We start from the raw sequence: 17,683 nt of genomic DNA, 5'->3' as shown, positions 1-17,683 counted from the left end.
TTATGTTTCGTGCCAAAGAGAATGGCTTCAGTTTTCCCTAGGTGTAATGATAGTTTGTTGTCTACTAACCATTTGCTGCAGGACTCCAGTTCCAGTGTTAAAACATTAGCAATATCTTGTGGGTCTTTACCTGACACTAACAGAGCACTGTCATCTGCATACAGTAGGAGTTTGCACTTGACACTGATAGGCATATCATTGACATAACATAAGAATAATAAGGGACCCAGAATACTACCTTGGGGTACTCCACATGTTATCGGCAGGGGTTCTGATTCTGTTTTGTTGATTTTGACTATTTGTCTCCTGTTGCTAAGGTAGGACTTAAACCAGTCTACAGAACCTATACCAATAGCTTGAAGTTTATTACATAATATATTGTGGTTGACAGTATCGAAGGCCTTTTGCAGGTCTAAGGTTACCATGCCTATGAGGTTCCCCTTTGACATTTCAGTTCTCAGGTAATCCATCAGATTAATAAGGGAGGTGTCGGTTGAGTAGGATCTTCTAAAGCCCGATTGATAGCTATGGAGAATGTTGTTGTCATTAAGGTACTTAACTACTTGAGAATACACCGCCCTCTCTAGAATTTTAGATATTATACTTAGTATACTAACAGGCCTATAGTTGCTTACATCAGACCTACTATTTTTCTTGAAGATAGGAGTGACTCTGGCCTCCTTGAACCCCTCCGGTACTGTATTAGTGGTGATTGATAGATTTATTATGTGAGCAATAGGGATTGACAGTTCAGAAGCACCATCTTTTAGGAACTTAGACGGGATGTTATCAGGGCCTGTGCTCTTAGTTGGGTTTAACCTGCTTAGTTCTTTTTGAATAAAGTCATGAGATACACTTACTAGTTGACAACTGTTTGGGGTTACCCCTTTATTGGTATAGTATGTTTGAAACTTATCAGAGTCTGTGTTAAAGGTATTTGATGCAGCTGGTAGTTTACTTACTAGTGTTGATGCAACAGATGTGTAGTAGGAATTAAAGCAATTTGCCACCTTAGATGTTTCGTGGCATACCTCATTATCGATAGTGAGTACTATGTTAGACCTATCTACTGGCTTATGGCTATACCCCAACTGTTTTAGTTGTTGCCAGAGCTTTCTGGGGTTATGCTTATACTCTTCAATTTTTGAGCAGTAGTGCTTTGCCTTTGCTCCTTTTGTAAGTCTCTGTACTCTGTTCCTCACCCTTTGGAATTCATTTAGTGCTGCAATATCCTGTCTGTTTGCTTTAAATCTTTTTAGCAGCTGGTCTCTGAATTTCATATTATCTAATATCTCTGTATTCATCCAGGGTTCAGTTCTTCGTTTAATCCTAACCTCTTTAACTGGTGCAATATTATCAAGGATGGTAGTGAACACTGTTTTGAATTTTTCCCAGGCATCGTTTACGTCCGTGCAGCTTGTTATCTCTGTCCAGTCACAATTGTGTAGCCTATTTACCAGTGTTTCTTTACTGTAGTTTCTGTTTGACCTCATTTTTATTGTCCTGTGTAGGCCTATCCTATCCCTAGTTATTTTCCTGGTGCAGTAAATGATGAAATGATCACTAAGACCTGTGGTAATGACGCCTGACTAATGTTCTCAGAGCGGTTACAAAGTATGTGGTCAATTAGGGTGGCTGAGAACTGTGTGATCCGGGTTGGAGTATTAATTAGTTGAGTGTAACTATTTAATCCTAGAATTTGCTTATACCTTTTGCATAGCCCGTTATTTTGCTGCTGAAAACAGATATTAAAGTCGCCCAGTATTATTGTCTCGCAATTGTTTTCAACTCCGGACAAGACTCTGGAAAAGTCTTCTAAGAACTGGTCCTGGGTAGGAGGGCGGTAACTAGTTCCTACTAAGATGGGTTTGGTCTTAGGAAGCAGCACTTCAAACCATAGAATCTCCAGTTTATTGTTATTTAAATCAGGTCTTGGGTTGTAAGCTAAGTCATTTCTAATGTAGGCACATACTCCACCACCCTTTCTGTTCCTATCTAAGCGTTTTATATTGTAACCATCTATTTTGACCTCGTCGTCAGTCACCGTATCATCCAACCAAGATTCAGAGATGGTTATAACTGCCGCCCTAATTTTGTTAGCTAGAATCCTAATCTCTGCCAATTTAGGAAGAAGTGATCTTGCATTGACATGAATAAAGTGAAGGCCTGTTTTCACAAAACAATCATAATCATCAATATATGGCAATGGGTCATTTGTATTAAAATTAGGTAAATCAATGTCATCACTGCTAAAGGGTAACTGTGCCAAAGTGCATTTGTTACACACAAAATGAATTCTGGCACCGTTGCTATAATTGTACATACATCCATCATGCACCCACCCCTTACACATTTTACATAAGGTGCCTTTTCTGTTTTTCATGCGTACTTTAGTACAGTGTATGCACCTGTTTGGTAGTGTTTGAGATAATAATGGCTGTATTGTCTCACATTGACCTATGTATGCATTACATATGGAGTTAAGGTTATCATTCCTAGCTACTAGACCGTCATTATTGCCGTCATTTATCTGTCTGTTTTGCCTCTGCACAATAGTTTGAGGTCCTGGATTAATTTGGATATCACCACTTAAGAGCGCTACAATAAGAGCTGTGTGCCACTGTTTTTGTTTAGGTATGCGGTGTTGCCATACCTTGCGGCGATAGTGACATTTACTTTTCTGGTAGGATGGCAACTGTTGGGCTTTTACTGTCCAGGGCGCTGTTACTCCATTCATCTTTTCCAGCCCCCATGACTGATTACTTTCTTCATAGAATTGAAGAAGAAATATAAATATAATTATGGCAGCCTGTACCCCCCTAATGCCTGCCATTTTCACTCTTCGCTCTTTTACTCATATACAATAATATTTATTTCTCTTTTCCTTTCCCTAGTACACTTAGTATCTGCTTTAGCAATCACCACTGAATTACTAGTAAAATTTCCTCTTCAAAACCCTCTTCACTGCTCACTTTTCCCTGGTTTTATCCTTCCAAATCCCCCTCAGTTCCATTTATCGGGGGTTGTGTGGTGTTGTTGTCTCCTGACCTGTTTTGCTGACTCAGCCATTTTTAAAACACTGAGGGGAGTAACGCCACCTACAACCTGACTTTCCTTGAGTTTATAGATATATTTGGCGTTTTCTGCTATGATTCTCTCACTGTACACTGGTCAGCTGAATATAGGTCAGCTACTATAACATTAACCTTGACTGTTTAACTATTCACTTCTTTCTCACGACTGGCACTGAGGGATATCCGACCTATAACCTTGGAGTTTTGTACTGTTGATTTGACGATGTCTCCTGTGTTTCCCTCTCGTTAGCACTGGTACAGGTGATATGATGGTGGTACAGATATGATGCTACTGTCAACAGATGAACGTCAGTAAAGATGAGAATTTCACTTCGCTAGTTGTACGTCTGGCAGTAGCGGCTGTTTGGATGCCGGTCAGCCATGTTTAAATGCTCAATTCTTTCCCTCGTTTGGCACTGAAGAAAAAAGTCCTACAGACCTGTCATTTCCTTGGAGATTTAGTTGATCAGGTTTTCTGCCATGTTGTCTTCCCGTTAAACACTGGTGCAGTTGATATGGAGGTCAGTTATTTCATTGTAGTGGAAAACGTCTCATGTCTGGTTCACGTCTGGCAGCAGGTCTGGTACTTGAATGCCGGTCCCTCTTTTGTCATATTTAGTCCATTTCGTTGTCGTCACCGTCAGTTTTTATGTCACTATAGGTTCCTTGCAAAGACCCACAAGATATTGCTAATGTTTTAACACTGGAACTGGAGTCCTGCAGCAAATGGTTAGTAGACAACAAACTATCATTACACCTAGGGAAAACTGAACCCATAACGGTGCACTGAAACCACCAATTATAGTAGACAATTGCACCTATATACCAGTCCTCGTTTATCATAAACACTGTTGTATGAAAGAGCAGATCTTACAGTACAGATCTTACATATGACAGTACCCGTCTAACATGACCAAGGATTAAGACATCATGAATGTTAGTACGATAAAAAAAATGTGTGGGGGAGATACACTGGCTAGTATGTCAGGGACTGTACAGACATTCCTGAGCAGTGACTAGTTCTGTAGCTCCTGGTATAAGACTAGTTTGCACGTAAGAGAAACCAGTATGTCAGGAACTATACATAGGCACTTCTCACAAGCCTGCACGTAAAAGATTAGACAAAAACCTTCTGCACAGGAACTAGCTTTCACCTAACAGAAGCCAATAAGTCTCGAACTGCAAGGAGGAACTCCTGCGAAGTTAACAGCTAGCACGTAACAGAGGCCAGTATGTCAAGACGGCATAAAGACCCTCCTGCTCAAGGACTAACTAGCACGGACACTTCTGCTTAGGGACTTGTCTGCACGTAACGAAGACTAGTATGGCAGGATCACACCCAGGCACTATTATCCCAGGAGTGGCTTGTACGTAACTGAGACCAATATGTCACTGACCAAAGTTCTCAGTACCTGCAAACTACACTGTCTCCAAAGCCAAAGTGTAAACATCCAGTGAAAGGAGCATCTCAGACGACGTGACTCCAGCTACAGGGGAGGGGAGCTCTATGCCTTCCAAATATAAGATCTTCACCCACATGAGTGCATGTTGGCCAACTGTTGGTTACCCAAAGCTCAGCCACAAGCCACTGAGAGCCCATGATGAGACCACGAAGAGCTGAATTATAAATTAATTCTATGACATATCAGGGTGCAAAGGTTAGGTTACATAAGGTTTGTCAGGAAACAGAACAAGTGTCTCCGGACGCGGGTCTTACGCAAATGACGACCCGCTATTGGAGCTTTTGGTCATCTGACCGAGGCCTTAAGCGGACTTACCGGTCCACCCCTTTAAAAATTATGGTCAAAGTTGTAACTATTTCTTAAAGGGTGGAAAAAATATGTTCGTCAGGCCAGCATTTAATACTTTGTTGATGTAAGTAATAATCACAACACAACACTACAGTACAAGACCACCACCCAACACTACAAGATCATCACTCAACACTACAGTACAAGACCACCACCCAACACTACAAGATCATCACTCAACACTACAGTACAAGACACCACGACACCACCACTCGAGACCACACCTCACCACACAACAGCACCCCCTTCACAATACCACCATGCAACACCACCAAACATCACTGCGCAACACCACCACTCAACACAACCACACAGGACCACCACACAACATCTGACAAATGCACCACCTTCCTAAGCTAAGAAGGTGTCAAGGGATCTGATTATTGTAACAGTACATTCGACATTTCGTGCTACTCTATCTATCCCTCTCCTGTGCATCACTTAAAATGACTCTCTCCTCATTCAGGTATCTCCACCACACTTGGTTGAGTACTATCCCCTGGTCCACAACGACGGCTTGGAGAGCAGGAGGCTAGGTCTATCCTTCACGGTAAGTGATGGAGGTTGTCATCTCTTTGCTAACATATATATTAAAATTTATCTTGTCGAGTATGTTACATACGGAGCTTTTTGTCGTGTGACCGAGGTGTTCCTGATGACCCGCTCAGTGAGGGTTTAGGTCATGTGACCCAGGTGTTCCTGATGACCCGCTCAGTGAGGGTTTAGGTCATGTGACCCAGGTGTTCCTGATGACCCGCTCAGTGAGGGTTTAGGTCATGTGACCTAGGATGTACTGTTGACGTCCCTGATGACACACTCAGTAAAAGTTTACGTCATGTGACCGAGGACGTATTCATTTCCATCAAGCAACTACTGGTTTCCCAAAGCTGAGTATCATATATTATACAACTGCTGGCTTAGTAGAGCCGGGTCTCACACATTAAACAACCACTGGCTTGCCAGTGCTCTCTCTTTTATTAAACACGTACTGGCTTGCCTGTGCTGGGTCTCATTTATTAAACACGTACTGGCTTGCCTGTGCTCTCTCTTTTATTAAACACGTACTGGCTTGCCTGTGATGTGTCTCATTAAACACGTACTGGCTTGCCTGTGCTGTGTCTCATTTATTAAACACGTACTGGCTTGCCTGTGCTGTGTCTCATTTATTAAACACGTACTGGCTTGCCAGTGCTGTTTCTCATTTATTAAACACGTACTGGCTTGCCAGTGCTGTGTCTCATTAAACACGTACTGGCTTGCCAGTGCTGTGTCTCATTAAACACGTACTGGCTTGCCTGTGACGTGTCTTGTTTATTAAACACGTACTGGCTTGCCAGTGCTGTGTCTCATTAAACACGTACTGGCTTGCCTGTGCTGTGTCTCATTTATTAAACACGTACTGGCTTGCCTGTGCTGTGTCTCATTTATTAAACACGTACTGGCTTGCCAGTGCTGTGTCTCATTAAACACGTACTGGCTTGCCTGTGCTGTATCTCATTTATTAAACACGTACTGGCTTGCCTGTGCTGTGTCTCATTTATTAAACACGTACTGGCTTGCCTGTGCTGTGTCTCATTAAACACGTACTGGCTTGCCTTTGCTGTGTCTCATTTATTAAACACGTACTGGCTTGCCAGTGCTGTGTCTCATTTATTAAACACGTACTGGCTTGCCAGTGCTGTGTCTCATTAAACACGTACTGGCTTGCCTGGGCTGTGTCTCATTTATTAAACACGTACTGGCTTGCCTGTACTGTGTCTCATTTATTAAACACGTACTGGCTTGCCAGTGCTGTGTCTCATTAAACACGTACTGGCTTGCCTGTGCTCTGTCTCATTTATTAAACACGTACTGGCTTGCCTGTGCTGTGTCTCATTTATTAAACACGTACTGGCTTGCCTGTGCTGTGTCTCATTTATTAAACACGTACTGGCTTGACTGTGCTGTGTCTCATTAAACACGTACTGGCTTGCCTGTGCTGTCTCATTAAACACGTACTGGCTTGCCTGTGCTGTGTCTCATTAAACACGTACTGGCTTGACTGTGCTGTGTCTCATTAAACACGTACTGGCTTGCCTGTGCTGTCTCATTAAACACGTACTGGCTTGCCTGTGCTGTGTCTCATTAAACACGTACTGGCTTGCCTGTGCTGTGTCTCATTAAATACGTACTGGCTTGCCTGTGATGTGTCTCATTAAACACGTACTGGCTTGCCTGTGTTGTGTCTCATTTATTAAACACGCACTGGCTTGTCTGTGCTGTGTCTCATTAAATACGTACTGGCTTGCCTGTGCTATGTCTCATTAAACACGAACTGGCTTGCCTGTGCTGTGTCTCATTTATTAAACACGTACTGGCTTGCCTGTGCTGTGTCTCATTTATTAAACACGTACTGGCTTGCCTGTGCTGTGTCTCATTTATTAAACACGCACTGGCTTGCCTGTGCTGTGTCTCATTAAACACGTACTGGCTTGCCTGTGCTGTGTCTCATTTATTAAACACGTACTGGCTTGCCAGTGCTGTGTCTTATTTATTAAACACGCACTGGCTTGCCTGTGCTGTGTCTCATTTATTAAACACGTACTGGCTTGCCTGTGCTGTGTCTCATTTATTAAACACGTACTGGCTTGCCTGTGCTGTGTCTCATTAAACACGCACTGGCTTGCCTGTGCTGTGTCTCATTTATTAAACACGTACTGGCTTGCCTGTGCTGTGTCTCATTTATTAAACACGTACTGACTTGCCAGTGCTGTGTCTCATTAAACACGTACTGGCTTGTCAGTGCTGTGTCTCATTAAACACGTACTGGCTTGTCAGTGCTGTGTCTCATTAAACACGTACTGGCTTGTCAGTGCTGTGTCTCATTAAACACGTACTGGCTTGCCTGTGATATGTCTCGTTTATTAAACACGTACTGGCTTGCCAGTGCTGTGTCTCATTTATTAAACACGTACTGGCTTGCCAGTGCTGTGTCTCATTAAACACGTACTGGCTTGCCTGTGCTGTGTCTCGTTTATTAAACACGTACTGGCTTACCAGTGCTGTGTCTCATTAAACACGTACTGGCTTGCCAGTGCTGTGTCTCATTAAACACGTACTGGCTTGCCTGTTCTGTGTCTCATTAAACACGTACTGGCTTGCCTGTGCTGTGTCTCATTAAACACGTACTGGCTTGCCTGTGCTGTGTCTCGTTTATTAAACACGTTCTCACTAATTAAGCAATTAATAACCAACAGGCCTGCTGCAGTGTTCCTCCTTTCTTATGTTCTTATGTTCTTATTATTTTCATTATTCAGCTCGTGGCCTGGTAGGCAAGTTCTCGCTTCACACGCTGAGAAGTCCGGGTTAGATTCCCGGCAAGGCGTGTTTCCTTACACCTGTTGTCCATGTTTATCCATCAATAAAATAGGTACCTGGGTGTTAGTCAACTGGTGTGGATAGCATCCTGGGTAAAAATTTACCTAATTTGCTCGATATATGCTTTCTATATAGTAGTACGTCATTGTTGTCAGCTATGGCCTGTATACCTTGTACATGTACTTGTAGAAATAAAGATATTATTATTATTAATTATTATTATTCTTAATATTATTGCAATTTTATGTTCTGGGGAAAACACTGAAAATATTCACGTTATAGGAATCTATAGAGTTTTACAGTGAGTCGTTGTGATGAGAATTTACCCAGGTAAATTCTCATCAGGTATATCAGGTATATTCAGAAGCCCAGAGAGCTACTGTCCCTTTTTTCACTGCCTGATTCCTAATATTACTAGAAATTGAAAACTTTGTCTATCCAGGTCTATCTTCCGATGGGGCCTTCATCAACCCTTCATCCGTGTCTTTTCCAGTCTACCAACTGAGAGCGAGTGACCAGGTTACAGTGTCTTCTATCCACAGAGCTAAAGTTCCTATGTAATTTTTGGTAATCCAGGTATTGACCATCACTCTGGCCTCCGCCGGTCTTACCCACTGTAAGAAGCGCTCCTGTCGTAAGCCATCATATGATAGGACCCGCGTCAGGGAACACTTGTCCTCTTTCCTCACGAATCCTACACAACCTAATGGGTTCGAATCTTAATTGCAGCATATGGGCATAAGGCAGAATTGTTCATAAATTTGCTATCAGTTGCCTACACTGGAACATAACACATCCACGAGAATGAGAACAAAATTTTCTTTTAAGTTTCAAGAAGCCAACTGTTCTCGGATTGAATACACATGTAATGAATATAGGAGCACTTCTGATGATTTTTATGTAATCAATATAAAATGCCACTGATTGGAGAAACGTGTATATAATAAAGTTACGTGAGTAGTACAGGTGTTTGATCCATCAACTTGTGTGTATTGTTTACCATTATTATGATACTTGTGTGACAGCAACACCTTGCAATCTTGGTACAGACGATACTTTCTTTAACCTGTTAGGTAAGACACATATGCAACAGTTAGGTATCTTTATTTCGAAACGTTTCGCCTACACAGTAGGCTTCTTCAGTCGAGTACAGAAAGGTTGATAGAAGCAGAAGATACTTGAAGACGATGTAATCAGTCCATCACCCTTAAAGTTTTGAGGTGGTCAGTCCCTCAGTCTGGAGAAGAGCATTGTTCCGTTGTCTGAAACAATATGAAGTTGAAGTGAACGAACGAACGAAAGTTCAGGTAAGATCCCAAATGGGATGAGCGGGGAAGACGGGACAGACGAAGAATAGTGCTGGAGAGGAGTGTTCTTAGTCGTAGAAATAGAGCCAGGGCTTAACCCAGCAGCAAAGGCGATCGTGGGACAGATATTGAAAAGAGAAATTCCGGTTCTTCTGTTGGGACTCCGGTGGGGTGAGCTGGGAGTAAGGGACTTGCGACGTTTAGAGCTAGAGAGGAGTGCAGAACTGAGTCATGTCTTAACCCAAAAAAGCTAAGGCGAACGTGGGTCAGAGAATGGTACCTGTCTTAGAAGGTACCTGTCAGCGGATCCAAGGTTATTTGTAAGTAGGGTTAGGAGCAGGATCATGCAAGGAGTAGAAAAGGTTGTGTTGGTTTGTGGGTCTGCGAATGTCTTCGTCAAGGAGAGAGGTCCAGTAGTCATGTCGTGTCTCAAGTTTGTCTATCTGTCTGTCACTGAGCCTCTTCCAGTACAGATTCAGCGCAGGGACGTCTAACTGGGCATGGAGAGACTCGCTTGTGGCGAAGTCCTCCCATCTGACATCAAGCACCCAGCGCAGCGCCTTGTTCTGGACACGCTGCAGTTTAAGTAAGTTTGTTTTTGCTGCAAGAGAGAGGGCTAGAGGAGAGTAAGTTATCAGAGGACGTATTAGGGATTTGTAGAGGTGTAGTTTGGTGCGTTGAGAGGCATGTTTCAGCTTGTAGAGGCCCGCAAGGGCCTTACTAGCAATTGCATGCCTTGAGTGAATGTGTCCGTGTAAACGAAGAAGGTAGTCAAGATTAACGCCAAGGACAGTGACAGATTGTGTGATAGGGAAGTAAGTGCGGGTGTCAGCTGTTCTGAGTTCGACAGGTAATGGAGGATCACGTTTCCTGTAGTTAAAATACGTAATGCTGGATTTTGCTGCATTGGTTTTGATCCTCCATTTTTGTTCCCAGATGGCTATCCTGTCAACCTCATTTTGTGTTTTGTGTGTGAGTGTATCTATATTGGCATGAGTGATAAGTTGTGTAATGTCGTCTGCATAGGCTAGTGTGATGGAGTTGTGGTATATAGGTGTTGGAATGTCGTTAGTGTATAAAATGTAGAGGGTAGGGGAAAGGACAGATCCCTGGGGTACTCCAGCATTTAGTGTGAAGTAGTCAGAGTAACAGCCTTGGAATTTGATTCTCATGGTACGGCCGTCTAGGAAGTTGCAGAGGAGTTTACGAGTATTGAGAGGCAGGTTGAAGTTAGTGCAGAGTTTGTACTTGAGCCCCTCGTGCCACACAGTGTCAAAAGCTTTTTCAACGTCTTTTGCAACCAGGGCTGTCCTGTTTCTTTGTTTTGTGTTTATGTGGATGTAGTTGAGAATGATGTTAATGGCATCCTGTGTGGATCTGTGTGTTCTGAAGCCAAACTGGCCATCTGAAAGTAGAGAATTATGTTCCAGGTATCTGCGAAGGCGATGATCAATGAGTTTTTCAAAGAGTTTTCCTAAAGTTTCGAGGAGGCTGATAGGGCGATAGTTTCTAGGGTCAGAGTGGTCTTTATTGGGTTTAGGAAGGAGGATAGCAGTAGCAGCTTTGAAGAGGGAAGGGAAGTATCCAGAGGCAAGGGAGGCATTGAGGAGGTTTGTGTAGGCAGTAATGATAGAGTCAGGAAGGTGTTTCAGGATAATATGGTTTAGGCCAGAGGCACCAGGAGCCTTTGGAGGAAGGTGTCTGAGGAGAGTTTTAACATCTGTGTTGGTGAAAGGAGTGTCGAGTTCTTGGGAGGAGGTAAGAGTGTCTAGATGTATGTGGCTGTCTGGTGTTGTTTCTTGTGTGTGTGCAGTGTTCCAGTGTTCTATGTTCTGAATGTGTTGAATAACGTTAGGGTGAGGTGGGTGAGCGTGGAAGATGTTCTCCCAGATGTGTTTGAAGATGTTGGTAGCAGCCTGTGGGTCTGAGATGTGTGTGTTGTTGTGGGTGATGTGTTTGAATTTGTTGGTGGGAGTAGTGCCTCTGATTTTTTTGATAAAGTTCCAGAAGGCTTTAGTGTTTTTAACACGCTGCCTGTCCGCTTGTTGTATTAGTCGTGACCAGTGATTGTTGTGGTCTTGGTCTAGGCTGTGTAAAATGTTGTTTCTAAGGTAAGTGAGATCTAATCGGACTTGATTAAATCTATGTGTGTTGTAGAGGAAGCGGTTGTGGTAGCAGATAATTAGTCTTCTTGTTCTGAGTGACGGTTTGAAGGAATAACGAGTGGTGTGAGTTTTCTTTGGTATTGCGATGTTGGCTGCTTGTGTAATGGTGTCCTGGATGAGATCAAGTTGAGTATCGATGTCAGAGATAGGTTTGTTGTTGTAGTCATAGGTGAGGTTAATATTGTCTATGTGTTGTTTGAAAGCATCCCAGTCAGCGTTCTTGTAGGAGAATGAAGGTGTGGTTGGAATGAGGATAGGGTTGGAGGAGATGTGTAAGATGACTGGGATGTGATCAGAGCCTGTAATAGGGCCAGGTGAGATGTAATGTTGAAATAGAGAGCTGGCTCGGTTTGCCAGAATGATGTCTGGTTTGCCTTGGCCCGTGTGGTTGAAGAAGGTATTGAAGTCTGGGCCAAGATGAATTAGGTGTTTATGGTTTGTGAAGTTGAGTAATTGGTGACCAAGTTGGTTGTTACTGGTGTGATGAAAGGCAGTGTGTTTGGCATTCATGTCAGCTAGTAGGTAAGTTGGTGTGTTGGTGTAGTTGAAGACTAAGGAGAGGTCGTGTATGTTGAGAGTAGTGTTTGGGCGAGCATAGGTGGTGAAAAAGATAAAGGGGCCAAGGTGGGTGTGTATTCTGACCGCAAGACAGTGTTGGTGAATAAAAGGGATTGGGAGAAATTCATGTTTTATGTTGGAATTGACAAGGATGGCAACCCCATCGTGGGGATCATAGGGGGACTGTAGTGCAGTATAACCATAATGGCGGATACATTGAGGGGCTTTGAGGCAGGTACTGTTTAGCAAAACAATATCTGGCCTCTCTGCTTCAAGGAGCTCGGCCAGTAGGTGTCTAATTGTAAAGTAAGAACGTACGTTGAACTGAATCGCCTTAAACGTGATTTAATGGTTTCGTCTTAGCAAAGTTAATGTCGGGGGAGGAGTTTGGATTAAAGCCCGTGATAGTGGTGCCATCAGTGGATGTGTGTTTGTAGGTGCTACGGACCCGTTTCCTGGAGGGGGAGGAAGAGATGGATCTGTTTTTATGTTCTTTGGTCTGTCCGTTAGAAGTTGGGGTAGGTTTAGGTTTGAGTGGATTTTGTCTGGAGGAGGTGGAGTTGGACCTGGATGAGGTTTTGGTTGTGGTGGAGTGGGCGAAGGTGGATGCAGAGGAAGTGGAAGTTTTGGTAAGCTGTGAGGAAGTGGAAGCTTTGGAAGGGGATGAAGTGGGTAAGGAAGTGGGGGGAGGGGTGGTCGTAGCAGTAGCAGTAGGGGTGTTGGTGGGAGGTGTAGAAGTAGTGAAGAGAGGTAGTGGAGGAGGAGAGCTGGTGGGAGTAGGAAGTGGGGGGGTGGGAGAGAGGAAGGAGTGAGAGGTTGTAGGAGGCTTGGAAGAGAAGCAGGAAGGAGGGATAATTAAAGAGGGAAGATTGTTAGCAGACAAGATTAGGTTAAGGACATGTGAGTAGTCTGATTGGTAAGCTTGTGAGATTACCATCGCAGAGTGGGCAGCAGTGGCAAGTTGACAGTTAGTTTTGTAGTCTAGTGTGGGTGTAGAAGGAGAAGTGCTTGTAGTCTGTGTGTTGGTGTTTGATGTGTGTAGAGTAGAAGAGGTAGACCAAGTGCGTGGGGAGGCCCAGGCATTTAGGGGAGGGAGGTGTGGAAGGGGAGGGAGGTAAGGAAGGGGAGGGAGGAGCAGGGAAGGGGTTGGGTAGGGAGGGAGGTTGGTTTGCTCTGAGGGAGGAGAGAATGTGCTTTCTAGAAGGGCAGGAATTTGCAACTGCAGTGTGTGACCCGCCGCAGTTAGAACATTTAAGGGGGAGGTTGCAAGTATTCCAGAAGTGGCCAGTTGCTGAACATCTGGAGCAGACTTGTGTAGATGTGCATGTGTTTTTGTCGTGGCCGAATTTGTAGCATTTAAGACATTGTGTGATTGGGTGGAAGTTCGGAGTGAAGAGAGCGTTTGGAGGAATGCGGATGGTCTTGGCAAAGATTCCTTGACTGAAGAGTGTAGAGGCGTCAGCAGGAGTAGAACAGCGTATTTTGAGAATGGTAGAGTTTTCTGGTCTGTAAATATCGTCAACAGAGACTTTGTTCTTAGTACTGATATCTTTTATTAAGTCTTCTTTGTCTGTGTCATAGGCTGTCAGGAGAGAGTAGTCTACGTGTTTAGCAATGACTGTGCTTTTGGCACGGTGCTCAGGAGTCCAAATAATGGTGAAGCCTGCGTTGAGAAGTTTTTGTCTGGTATCGCTTGAGGTGTACGCTTCGTAGGAATGTTTGTCAAGAAGGAGTTTGAAGCCTGAGTTGGTTTTGAAGACTTTAAGTTGAGGTGCACCAGTGATCTGATATAATAAATTTTCCGGACAGATAGTGGCATCAGGATTAGAAAATTTGAGGTTTAGCGAGAAGGAATTGGATTTAGTAGAAGCAGAGGCAGGTGTGGGAGGTTGGGGGAGAGTGGAAGGGGGGTGGGAGGTGGAAGGCAACGAAGGCATCGTCTAATTACGAAAAGATGTAATTGGAGGTGACAATCGGCCAAAAAGTGAGAGTACTCAGCTAGGCAAGTACGTGTAAGTAGACACACGTACTTGCCTGGCGCAGGACACTGAGGAGGTGAACTGTAGCTTGATGGAGCACTGTATATCCTGAGTGGTGGCGAGACTGGCTGTATGGCGTGCAGTCAACAGGCGAAGAGAATTCAGGCAGCAAGAGGCTTCCTGCCCTTCGGTCGGCAACCACCGACGCACCAATCCTGATGGTGGAGAGGAAGACGAAGGTCCAGCAAGCACTACTCAAAGCACTACTCAATACGGGATAATTTCGAGAGAGGCGAGATCGTCGATGTGTTAGGTAAGCACACGTCACCACTCGAGCTAAGTCGCTTGATCGCTTCTCAGTTGAAGTGACAGAATGGGGCCTTTATATAGTGCCAGTATGTGAGACGTAGGTTGCTTTGGGAGGGCAGGTCCTTCTCAAACCCAGCCGTTCTCACTAGTAGAGGTTGTCGAAGTGGTCTGTACCAAGATACCCTTGTGTTGCAGTGTCTGACAGAATGAACATTAAAATGGTATGAAATACCGGCAGATTGTTAGGTAAGACACATATGCAACAGTTAGGTATCTTTATTTCGAAACGTTTCGCCTACACAGTAGGCTTCTTCAGTCGAGTACAGAAAGGTTGATAGAAGCAGAAGATACTTGAAGACGATGTAATCAGTCCATCACCCTTAAAGTTTTGAGGTGGTCAGTCCCTCAGTCTGGAGAAGAGCATTGTTCCGTTGTCTGAAACAATATGAAGTTGAAGTGCAAGCAAGCAAACAAGTTCAGGTAAGATCCCAATGGGATGAGCGGGGAAGATGGGACAGATGAAGAATAGCTCTGGAGAGGAGTGTTCTTAGTCAGAGAAATAGAGCCAGGGCTTACCCAGCAGCTAAGGCGATCGTGGGGCAGACTTGAGAACAGGAATAGCAGGGACTGTTGCATTGGACTTGAGTAGTTGGCAGCAGGCTAGGTCACATCAGAGGGTAGAACACATATGGGAGTTATAGGAGTAACTGAGGAGGCAGGTTAGCAATGGAGCCATTTTCGAACTTTTTGAAGCTGCTTCTAGATAGGTGGTATAGTTTAGCCTTGTTACTGAAGGTGAAACGTAGAGGCTTGATGAACTCAAGAACTTGGGTGAGTGAGAAGTGAAGCGGTGATTCACATGCATACTTGACTGTTCCAGCACCGAGGCTTTTGTAGAGTTCAGTACAGGTCATGGTGTCAGTATTTGAAGGAGAAGTGTAAAAGGTAAGGTTTTCCCATGAGGGTTTACTGGAGTCGTCGTTATCTTCCTCTTCTGGAGTGGATTCATTGGGAGAATCTACAATGGTGGTAGCCGGTGACTGAGGGTCGACAGGAGCAGCTGTAAGGTGTAATGGTTGTGTAACAGCAGGCTGGGAGAGGTGGGAGACGGTGGTTGAGGCAACATGATCAACGTTGTCAGCGGTGGAAGTGGTTATAGAAGTTGCAGGAGCAGTTGCTTGAGCAGGAGACAGGTCTGCAGGTGCAGTAAAGTTCAGGACGTTGGGAAGGATCTTGAGTATGTCTGCTGAAGGTGTGGAGTCCGGAAAATTGAAGGCAGGCATGTTGTTCAGACGGAATAGTTCGTTAATAGTGGTGTTGAAAGTGCCGGGGTTTGCTGCGTTTGCAAGGTGTGCATACACCATGCAGTACAGCACCTTTGAGGAATCTCCGTCTGGGAGTGGAGAGAGGGAGTTGCTGGGCGATGGTGCCTGTAGATTAGCGTGTAGAGTCTTGGTGGTGTCGGTTTGTGGTTTGGTTATTGCAGCGTGTGTCGGTGAATTGGAGGTGTTCTTCAGAACTTTAGTTTTCTTCAATATGATTTCTTTCCTGATTGGGCACTTAGCTGCAAGGGTATGATGATTACCCTTGCAGTTTAGACAAGTTGGTGCTGTAGTAATGGTGCAGGATCTGAAATCGTGTCCATCATTCCCACATTTTGAACAAAACTTCTTATCCTTGATGGGGCAATCCTTGGTGGTGTGTTTATAGGAGTAGCAGGTCCAGCAGTGGGAGATGTATGTGAAACGTTCTTGTTCTATATGACTAGCGTGGATGTGGTAATATGAGATGGCCAGACCGTCAGAGAGAGCTTGGGCAGCCATGGAGATGTCTGAAAATGTAATCTTTAGCATAGATGAGGCGTTAGGGATCTTGTAGATGCTGTCTACCGAGGCCCAGGTGTTTTGTTCCTCAATAGATGTCTTCAGTGCTTCAGTAGAGAGAGAGGTGACCATATTGTCCAGTCTTTTCACAAAGACCGAACGTTTCGACTTCAAGAATGGAGACGGGGATAGAGTGAATTGTTGTGTTTGTAGGGTCCTGATTGAAGAGTCGTCCATAAGTTTCGATGCTTCCGTGTCGTCTGTGCAGACGACAATGAAGGAGTCCTTCAGAGAGTGGATTGCCGTAAATTTGACCTGCAGGCGGGTCTTAACGACAGTAGCTAAAGCTAACTTCGAGGAGTCATTTATTGCACCATTCACAGGCTTGATTTTCACACGATTCGACAGCATTGTGAAAAGGATGTGATGTCGAAGAGAGTCTTCTTGACTGTACTGACGATGTGTTCAGTCCATCAATCTTGAACAGAATCAAGTTGAAGTGACAGAATGGGGCCTTTATATAGTGCCAGGAGGTGAGACGTAGGTTGCTTTGGGAGGGCAGGTCCTTCTCAAACCCAGCCGTTCTCACTAGTAGAGGTTGTCGAAGTGGTCTGTACCAAGATACCCTTGTGTTGCAGTGTCTGACAGAATGAACATTAAAATGGTATGAAATACCGACAGATTGTTAGGTAAGACACATATGCAACAGTTAGGTATCTTTATTTCGAAACGGCTGGGTTTGAGAAGGACCTGCCCTCCCAAAGCAACCTACGTCTCACCTCCTGGCACTATATAAAGGCCCCATTCTGTCACTTCAACTTCATATTGTTTCAGACAACGGAACAATGCTCTTCTCCAGACTGAGGGACTGACCACCTCAAAACTTTAAGGGTGATGGACTGATTACATCGTCTTCAAGTATCTTCTGCTTCTATCAACCTTTCTGTACTCGACTGAAGAAGCCTACTGTGTAGGCGAAACGTTTCGAAATAAAGATACCTAACTGTTGCATATGTGTCTTACCTAACAATCTGTCGGTATTTCATACCATTTTAATGTTCATTCTGTCAGACACTGCAACACAAGGGTATCTTGGTACAGACCACTTCGACAACCTCTACTAGTGAGAACGGCTGGGTTTGAGAAGGACCTGCCCTCCCAAAGCAACCTACGTCTCACCTCCTGGCACTATATAAAGGCCCCATTCTGTCACTTCAACTTCATATTGTTTCAGACAACGGAACAATGCTCTTCTCCAGACTGAGGGACTGACCACCTCAAAACTTTAAGGGTGATGGAC

At 44.2% G+C, this 17,683-nt stretch overlaps 1 protein-coding gene across 1 annotated transcript in view; it reads left to right on the top strand.

The window, feature by feature from the left end:
• LOC128704237 (uncharacterized) overlaps positions 1-17,683 on the top strand; it is a 586,655-nt gene that overhangs the window by 501,957 nt on the left and 67,015 nt on the right. Inside the window, exon 7 of the mRNA XM_070091942.1 lies at positions 5,352-5,435. Coding sequence (XP_069948043.1) covers positions 5,352-5,435 — 84 coding nt within the window. The remainder of the gene's footprint in view (positions 1-5,351; positions 5,436-17,683) is intronic.

The sequence above is a fragment of the Cherax quadricarinatus genome, chromosome 37 (genome assembly GCF_038502225.1).
Source record: "Cherax quadricarinatus isolate ZL_2023a chromosome 37, ASM3850222v1, whole genome shotgun sequence".
Lineage (NCBI taxonomy): Eukaryota > Metazoa > Arthropoda > Malacostraca > Decapoda > Parastacidae > Cherax > Cherax quadricarinatus.
The sequence above is the reverse complement of the archived record's forward strand: the minus strand, read 5'-3'. Positions and strand labels throughout refer to the sequence as shown.